This window comes from Salvelinus sp. IW2-2015, unplaced genomic scaffold (genome assembly GCF_002910315.2).
Source record: "Salvelinus sp. IW2-2015 unplaced genomic scaffold, ASM291031v2 Un_scaffold2012, whole genome shotgun sequence".
Lineage (NCBI taxonomy): Eukaryota > Metazoa > Chordata > Actinopteri > Salmoniformes > Salmonidae > Salvelinus > Salvelinus sp. IW2-2015.
Genome location: NW_019943361.1, coordinates 224,275 through 234,056, shown reverse-complemented (window position 1 = coordinate 234,056; position 9,782 = coordinate 224,275). Strand labels below are relative to the sequence as shown.

The 9,782-nt window shown below is 44.1% G+C and overlaps 1 protein-coding gene across 1 annotated transcript; it reads left to right on the top strand.

The window, feature by feature from the left end:
• Positions 1 to 6,234: 6,234 nt before the first annotated feature.
• LOC112072719 (complement C1q tumor necrosis factor-related protein 3) lies at positions 6,235 to 8,202 on the top strand. Its single transcript, XM_024140105.2, has 3 exons — positions 6,235 to 6,740; positions 6,964 to 7,089; positions 7,722 to 8,202. Exons 1-3 carry the CDS (start codon positions 6,410 to 6,412, stop codon positions 8,000 to 8,002), a joined length of 738 nt encoding a protein of 245 aa, XP_023995873.1. The 5' UTR covers positions 6,235 to 6,409; the 3' UTR covers positions 8,003 to 8,202.
• Positions 8,203 to 9,782: the final 1,580 nt, after the last annotated feature.

Below are 9,782 nucleotides of genomic sequence, written 5' to 3'. Positions count from 1 at the left end.
CTTTCAATTCAATTCAATTCAATTCAAGGGCTTTATTAGCATGGGAAACATGTGTTAACATTGCCAAAGCAAGTGAGGTAGATAATATACAAAAGTGAAATAAACAATAAAAATTAACATAAGTAAACATTACACATACAGAAGTTTCAAAGCAATAAAGACATTACAAATGTCATATATATATATATACAGTGTTGTAGCAATGTATAAATGGTTAAAGCACACAAGTTAAAATAAATAAACATAAATATGGGTTGTATTTACAATGGTGTTTGTTCTTCACTGGTTGCCCTTTTTTTGGGCAACAGGTCACAAATCTTGGTGCTGTGATGGCACACTGTGGAATTTCACCCAGTAGTATGGGAGTTTATCAAAATTGGATTTGTTTTCGAATTCTTTGTGGATCTGTGTGATCTGAGGGAAATATGTGTCTCTAATATGGTCATACATTGGGCAGGAGGTTAGGAAGTGCAGCTCAGTTTCCACCTCATTGTGGGCAGTGTGCACATCGCCTGTCTTCTCTTGAGAGCCATGTCTGCCTACGGCGGCCTTTCTCAATAGCAAGGCTATGCTCACTGAGTCTGTACATAGTCAAAGCTTTCCTTAAGTTTGGTGCCAGTCACAGTGGTCAGGTATTCTGCCACTGTGTACTCTCTGTTAGGGCCAATAGCATTCTAGTTTGCTCTGTTTGTTTGTTAATTCTTTCCAATGTGTCAAGTAATTATCTTTTTGTTTTCTCATGATTTGGTTGGTCTAATTGTGCTGTTGTCCTGGGGCTCTGTGGGGTGTGTTGTGTTGTGAACAGAGCCCCAGGACCAGCTTGCTTAGGGGACTCTTCTCCAGGTTCATCTCTCTGTAGGTGATTGCTTTGTTATGGAAGGTTTGGGAATCGCTTCCTTTTAGGTGGTTGTAGAATTTAACGGCTCTTTTCTGGATTTTGATAATTAGTGGGTATCGGCCTAATTCTGCTCTGCATGCATTATTTGGTGTTCTACGTTGTACACGGAGGATATATTTGCAGAATTCTGCATGCAGAGTCTCAATTTGTGTTTGTCCCATTTTGTGAAATCTTGGTTGGTGAGCGGACCCAGACCTCACAACCATAAAGGGCAATGGGCTCTATGACTGATTCAAGTATTTTTAGCCAGATCCTAATTGGTATGTTGAAATTTATGTTCCTTTTGATGGCATAGAATGCCCTTCTTGCCTTGTCTCTCAGATCGTTCACAGCTTTGTGGAAGTTACCTGTGGTGCTGAGGTTTAGGCCGAGGTATGTATAGTTTTTGTGTGCTCTAGGGCAACGGTGTCTAGATGGAATTTGTGGTCCTGGCGACTGGACCTTTTTTGGAACACCATTATTTTGGTCTTACTGAGATTTACTGTCAGGGCCCAGGTCTGACAGAATCTGTGCAGAAGATCTAGGTGCTGCTGTAGGCCTCCTTGGTTGGTGACAGAAGCACCAGATCATCAGCAAACAGTAGACATTTGACTTCGGATTCTAGTAGGTGAGGCCAGGTGCTGCAGACTGTTCTAATGCCTCGCCAATTCGTTGATATATATGTTGAAGAGGGTGGGCTTAAGCTGCATCCCTGTCTCACCCCACAACCCTGTGTGAAGAAATGTGTGTGTTTTTTGCCAATTTTCTTTCTCTCTCTGTGTCTCTCTGTTTCCCTCTCTGTCTCTCTCTTGTTTCTGTCTCTCTCTCTTCGTCTCTTTGACTCCCAATATCTCTCTCTCTCTCTTTGTCTCTCCTCTCCTTCCTCTCTCTCTTCCTCTCCCCTTTTCCCACTTGCTCTATTTCTGCCTCTCTCTCCCATCTTTTTGTAAGAAACATTAGAGGTCTAAATGCATTTTAAAGAAACATTGAAATAGTTTCAGAGCTAACTCAGGGTCTGAGGCTCGTCCATGTCTGCTTTACTAAAGCTATACGTAAAGGTCAGGATCATCACTAGGAACAGGATTTTAACCTTTATGTAAAGCGTTTTCATCAAGTTGTCCCCTTTTGTTTATGGCAGATGGTCCAGCACCATCCTATGACAATTTATTACATTTTTGGTGGAATTCTCATTTCTGGAAAAGGCTTCAAATACAGGATCCAATCTTGCCATGTCACATTAGATATTTCTAATTGTCTGATTTTTACAGATATTTGCTTTACGTACAAGAAAATGCACTGCGATACGGTGAGAGACATGGGTCAAACATCAAAAAACAAAGCTAGAATGACAGTTTAAGGACTCTTATCCCCCGTCCCCCCCTCCTCCCCCGCATATACACAATATTACACAATTACACATCCCCTTAATGTCTGAGGTTCCTGAGTGTTGTACATAATGTTACTATACATCTATTTTAATGTCCATGATTGCATGATGATTTTACACAGTTAGTTACATTTCACTATTGCACATTTCCAGAATGAGTGAGTCCATCCCCATGCCCTTAATGTCCTCCTTCATTTTGTTCGTAAGGGTCAGTGCATGTGCACAAATGGGTTTTTGTACATTATTGAGCAATGATACAAGGAAGAAGTGAAAGAATGAATCATTGAAAACATTCACATTTGCCCTCCACTGGTTACACCAACCACATCCTGTGTAAAAGCACAGAGAGGAAGTAGGAAAGGGTGACTTCCTGCTGCTAAATCTGTTATCTGAGACTAAATCTCTCAGACTGGTCATGTCAGAAGACAATAGTGTCTTGTGCCTGATTCACACAACAGCTCTAACTGTACTGGGTTGGTTCTGGTGTTTTCTTTTCATGTTGTCCTCTCCAGCATGGTGCCAGTCTGTCCTCTCCAGCATGGTGCCGATCTGTCCTCTCCAGCATGGTGCCAGTCTGTTCTCTCAGCATGGTGCCAGTCTGTCCTCTCCAACATGGTGCCAGTCTGTTCTCTCCAGCATGGTGCCAGTCTGTCCTCTCCAGCATGTTGCCAGTCTGTCCTCTCCAGCATGGTGCCAGTCTGTCCTCTCCAGCATGGTGCCAGTCTGTTCTCTCCAGCATGGTGCCAGTCTGTTCTCTCCAGCATGGTGCCAGTCTGTTCTCTCCAGCATGGTGCCAGTCTGTCCTCTCGCAGCATGGTGCCAGTCTGTTCTCTCCAGCATGGTGCCAGTCTGTTCTCTCCAGCATGGTGCCAGTCTGTTCTCTCCGGCATGGTGCCAGTCTGTTCTCTCCAGCATGGTGCCAGTCTGTTCTCTCCAGCATGGTGCCAGTTTGTTCTCTCCAGCATGGTGCCAGTCTGTCCTCTCCAGCATAGTGCCAGTCTGTCCTCTCCAGCATGGTGCCAGTCTGTCCTCTCCAGTATGTGCCAGTCTTGTCCTCTCCAGCATGGTGCCAGTCTGTCTCTCCAGCATGGTCCAGTCTGTCCTCTCCAGCATGTGCCAGTCTGTCCTCTCCAGCATGGTGCAGTCTGTTCTTTCAGCATGGTGCCAGTCTGTTCTCTCCAGCATGGTGCCAGTCTGTTCTTCCACATGGTGCCAGTCTGTTCTCTCCAGCATGGTGCCAGTCTTGTCCTCTCAGCATGGTGCCAGTCTGTTCTCTCCAGCATGGTGCCAGTCTGTTTTTCCAGCATGGTGCCAGTCTGTTCTTCCAGCATGGTGCCAGTCTGTTCTCTCTCAGCATGGTGCCCAGTCTGTTCTCTCCAGCATGGTGCTAGTCTGTTCTCTCCAGCATGGTGCCAGTCCTGTTCTCTCCAGCATGGTGCCAGTCTGTTCTCCAACATGGTGCCAGTCTGTCTCTCCAGCATGGTGCCAGTCTGTCCTCTCCAGCATGGTGCCAGTCTGTCCTCCCAACATGGGCCAGTCTGTTCTCTCCAGGCATTGGTGCCAGTCTGTCCTCTCCAGCATGGTGCCAGTCTGTCCTCTCCAGTATGGTGCCAGTCTGTTCTCTCCAGCATGGTGCCAGTCTGTTCTCTCCAACATGGTGCCAGTCTGTCCTCTCCAGCATGGTGCCAGTCTGTCCTCTCCAGCATGGTGCCAGTCTGGTGGATGCGTAAGCAGGCCTGCCCAGTTCGGCTCGGCCCGGTAGTGTAAATCAGGTATTGTTGAACTCAACATGCAGAATCAGTCTTGAATTTGTACAGATACAAATATTGGACACAAATATGGGAGATGAGTCACGTTAAATACTTTTCCTCCCTGGCAATTACAATTGCTAAGACACTTGTAATGAAACATGGTTCCACTTGATCTCCATCTGAACCTCATGAGCACAACAGAATTATTTTTTGTTAAACTGTAAGTCATGTCTCATTGCTTTCACACACAATTTAAATGCTTAGCACATTGTTGCAAAACAGCAAACACAACTCTTAACAAAAGAAGCAAAACTCAGTTGAGTATTGACAAACAAAATMAAAACATTTGGTCACAGCTGATACACCTTACTTCCACGAACGTGGACCTCTTCTGCACGTGTGCAACACTTCTTTGCACAATTGTTCAATCATGCAATCATTCCTTATTCATGCTTAAAAGAGGTCCCCTCTGAGTTGCTGTTTGCAAGAATGGACCAAGTAAGAGACCGAGGGCAAAGACAAAGGAGAAGTAGAGGGGCCCATAGAGGAACATAGTTCAGCTCTCAGTTCAAATGGAATATTTTGGATATTGTTTCTGGATATTGATATTGATATTGACATTCTTCTTGGTCATCTTTGGTCAAATGATTTTAGGACAAAAGAATCCAGCCCATGCTGTGATAATATGTTTACTTGCCTTTTATTCTATAATTATAGMAWCAACAAATGGGCCAGACATATAAAAGAGACTTAACCATGTTAGAGTATGTTGATAGTATTTATTGGGCCATTGTGTAACGACTAATTGAAATCACTTTTCATTAGATAAGTTGTATGTTTTGACGGAGGTAGTTGATTTTGTGTCATGTATTAACGTCTGGGAGTCAATGCATTTTGCAAATGAAATGTATTTTTTTGTGAATTCTGTTTGAAGACCGTAAAAAATTGACTTTCTAATGTCAATAACATCACATTTCAGGGTTATTGCCATCATCTGGGAGTCCACGTGCTTGTTATCAGTTATCCCTTGTTATCAGTTATCCCTTGTTATCAGTTATCAGTTATCACATTGTTATCAGTTATCCCTTGTTATCAGTTATCCCTTGTTATCGGTTATCCCGTGTTATCAGTTATCCCTTGTTATCAGGTATCACTTGCTATCAGGTATCACTTGTTATCAGGTATCCCTGTTAGATATCCTTGTATTCATATTTTCAGATGTATCGGTTATCCTTTTATCGGTTATCCCTTGTTATCGGTTATCCATTGTTATCGGTTATCCCGTGTTATCAGGTATCACTTGTTATCAGGTATCACTTGCTATCAGGTATCACTTGTTATCAGGTATCCCTTGTTATCAGTTATCCCTTGTTATCAGTTATCCCTTTTATCAGTTATCACATTGTTATCAGTTATCCCTTGTTATCAGTTATCCCTTATCAGTTATCACTTGTATCAGTTATCACTTGTTATCAGGTATCCTTTTTATCAGGTATCCCTGATCAGGTATCACTTGTTATCAGGTATCCCTTGTTATCGGGTATCACTTGTTATCAGGTATCCCTTGTTATCCGGTATCCCTGTTTATCAAGTATCCCTTGTTATCAGTTATCCCTTGTTATCAGGTATCCCTTGTTATCAGTTATCCCTTGTTATCAGTTATCCCGTGTTTTCAGGTATCTTTTGTTATCAGTTATCCCTTGTTATCATGTATCCCTTGTTATCAGTTATCCCTTGTTATCAGTTATCCCATGTTATCAGGTATCCCTTGTTATCAGTTATCCCTTGTTATCAGTTATCCCATGTTATCAGGTATCCCTTGTTATCAGTTATCCCATGTTATCAGTTATCCCTTGTTATCAGTTATCCCTTGTTATCAGTTATCCCGTGTTATCAGTTATCCCTTGTTATCAGGTATCACATTGTTTTCTTCTGTTCACCTTCACGTATTCACTTGTTGTTGAACATGCATCTTGTCTAGTCTATTACCATAAAACGGGTTCATTATACTATTTTAAAGGATGCACTTTTCAACGTTATTTCCTTGGGAGTTGGATATATATCGAGAGAGAGAGGACTGACACCTGATCAAAACAAACCACAAGACGAGGAGACTTATTGCCACCATATTATTGATGTTTTCACGTGCCAACMTTAAGTTAATCATTGCTATTCAGGTATCAGTTTCTTGGTGAACGTGTATATTGTTTATGACACTATTTTGAGGAAGGCACTTGTCAAGTTATTTCCTTATGGCAGTTGATAGGACGGGCAGGGTATATAGAGAGGACTGAGACCTGAGCAAAATAAACCACAAGAAGAGAAACACAGTCGAGACAAACAACCAAGACAACAAGAATCCAGCATTATCATCCAGTATCTTCCAGTCTAAGAATGAAGACAGCAGCGCCTCTGCTAGCCTTAGTCTTCTGTCACCTGTCAGTGGCTCAGCTTCAGGACTCTGACGAGATCAGAGTGAATGGCATCACTCAGCAGCTAGACTACCAGGGAGTAGAGAGCAAAGCCAAAGAGATTCCTGCAGAGGAACAGGCAGTAGAGGCAGAAGCCACGGTGTACAGCCAACAAACCTGCCAGTCCGGCATCTACTGTGTGCTGAGAGAGATGCGCGCTGCAATGGAAGAGCAGAGAGCAGAGCTGACAGCAGTGGGAGCTAAACTGAGAGCCAGRGAGAGTCAGGTGGAGGAACTGAAGAGAGACCTTCAAGGTAATAGATTGAGATCCACACAGATGATAAGTATGACTGTTTATTCAATCTCAGATGACTGTAAACTATCAGCACATTTGCTGAGTATGATAGCAGTTTTTCTTATATAAATCGACGTAAYCTTTTCAACTAACATTAGATAATTCTGTAACAACTAAGTGATGAGGAATTGATGTATAGATCCCAACAGAACATGGACTTTAACCTAGTGTTATCATTCCAGGTAGACAAGTGGCTTTTGCAGCTTCCATCAGCAATGTTGGCCACATTGGCCCCTTCAACACTGAAATCATTCTGACCTACAAGAATGTCTACACAAACATCGGAAGTGCTTACAACCCATCAACAGGTAGGCCTATWACTCTCTAGTCTCACTCTCACACGCTCTTCACTTAATCAATAGTTCCTATTTTAATAACACTTCATTATCATTCCTCACAGTAAAAGAAGACGGGTATCATTATGCGCCCAACTGACTGAAGCAGTACAGACCGAAGTGGTTTCAGTTACATGTATAACATAGGTTGTTTGAATTGTCAGCAGCGTARCAACCTGCATCCCACTGCTGGCTTACCTCTGAAGCTGATCAGGGCTGGTCCTGGACCAGTAGGAGATGCTCTTTCCTCTGGTCCCCCCAAAAAGATCCCAAGGCAGTGATTAGGGACATTGCGCTGTGTAGGGTGCCGTCTTTCGGATGGGATGTTAATGGGTGTCCTGARTCTCTGTGGTCACTAAAGATCCCATGGTACTTATCGTAAGAGTAGGGGTGTTAACCCCGGTGTCCTGGCTAAATTCCCAATCTGGCCCTCAAACCATCACGGTCCCCTAATCATCCCCAGCTTCCAATTGGCTCATTCACCCCCCTCCTCTCCCCTGTAACTATACCCCAGGCTGTTGCTGTAAATGAGAATGTGTTCTCAGTCAACTTACCTGGTAAAATAAGAGAGTAACTTTTTTTATTGACCTGTCCCCTTCCTATAGGAATCTTCACAGCACKGGTCAGAGGAGTCTACWACTTCAGCTTCTCAGGTCACAACAGCTCTTCTAGACCCATGGGGCTTCGACTGATGAACAACGGAGAACAGATGATTACTGTGTACAACCACGTCTCTGGAAACCGACATGAGACCGCAACCAATGGCATCTCGCTGCAGCTGAACGTAGGAGACCATGTTTACATGCAACTTTGGGCCAATACATGGATCTTTGACAATAGCAATAACCACAGCACATTCATTGGTCATTTGCTCTTCCGTCTGTGAGGAGAAGGAAGCTCATTGGTTGATTCCGGTCATGTAATGTTCTCAGTAAGGTAGTTCCAAAACCAATGTTTAGGGCATATTTGTGAATCAATGGGGTGATCATATATGAACACTATTAAAGTTGTGAATATTTAGAGTGGTAATACAGGTGTACATATTAAACTCATTCTTGTGTAATATATTTGATATGAAACTGCGCTGCTTTGATCCTTTTGTCTCTTAATAAAAACCTTAACTGTATATATTTATCCAGAGTGGCACTGAAATTAGCCAGCTACACTTTTTATTACACAAGGCTAACTGTAAAACACTTTGGGCTACAATGTGTTGTACGAGAAATGCTATGCAAATAAAGTGTATTATTGTTATGATCACGTGTCAGTCATATTGCCACCATATTATTGCTTTCACATACCCCTTGTTTGTCGTTCCACGTAGTAATCACTYTTATTCAGGTATTAGCTTCTTGAGKCACGTTTATACCTGGTTCTAACATGCGTTCTTTGTCCTGATCTTGTCCACATTCTGATTGTGCCCACATTTTTAGACAGGTGTAGACGATTAAAAAGACGCACTGTGATCTGGTTTTGTTTAGATSTTATAAGTGTAAACGGACAAGATCGGGACAAGTTCAGGATGAAGGATMRATGTTAGCGGAAGGTATAAACGGGGCTTTGGTGAACGTGTATCTTGTTTATGACACTCTTATAAAGAAGGCACTTGTCAAGGTTATTTCCTTATGACAGTTGATCGGACAAAACAAACCACACCTGAGAAAAATAGAGACCAATGTACAAATAATACAGGTTATCTTATCAAGTCTGTCTCTTCAYAGGTTGATATCCGACACAGTAAACATGACTACAATAGCCTATACACAGGAGGCTGGAGGCACCTTAATTAGGGAGAACGGGCGTATGGTAATGACTGGAGCGGAATCTGTGGAATGGTATCAAACGCATGGTTTCCAGGTGTCTGAAGCCATTCCACATGCTCCGTTCCAGCAGCCTCCTGTGATCCAATAGAACATGTAGTAAATAGATCTAGTCACTGTGTTACAGGATGATCCAAACACAACCCCCCCCTTCCACTCTACCACATAATAGCCTACATTGGAGATCTCAAGTATTAATTTGTTAATTCCCCTGAAAGGTCATGGGGAGACAGGGCTGTGCTGAGTGAGCAGGCCCCCCCATATGTTCACTATCAAACCCGCCTGTGAGGCAACCCGGCATGGTGGAACACACTGGTGGAGGGTCAGTCAGTAGGGAGTGAGAACAACTAGGTGGAGGCGTTCGGCGTGGGTAGGAGAACATGGAGCTCGTGGGTGAGCCGTGGGTCGGCGTGGATGGAACACACTGTGAGGTCGCGTGGGTGGAACACCACGTGGAGACGTGGGTGGAACACACCGGTGGGTGCTGTACGGGGCTCGGCGTGGGTTGGAACACACGGGTGGAGGGTCGGCGTGGGTGGAACACACATGGGTGGAGGGTCGGTCTGTGGTGGACCACTGGTGGAGGGTCGTCGTGGTGGAACACACTGGGAGTCGGTCCGTGGGTGGAACACACGGTGGAGGGTCGGCTGTGGTGGAACACACAGGTGGAGGGTCGGCGGTGGGGTGAACACACAACTGTGGGGCGAGTGGGCTTGAACACACGCTAAGAGGTGAGGGGTGATCGGCGGTGGTGGGAATCAGACATGGTGGGGTCGTACGGTCGCCGTGGGTGCGTGAGACAGGCCTGGTGGAGGGTCGTCCCGTGGAGTGGACACTACCGGTTGG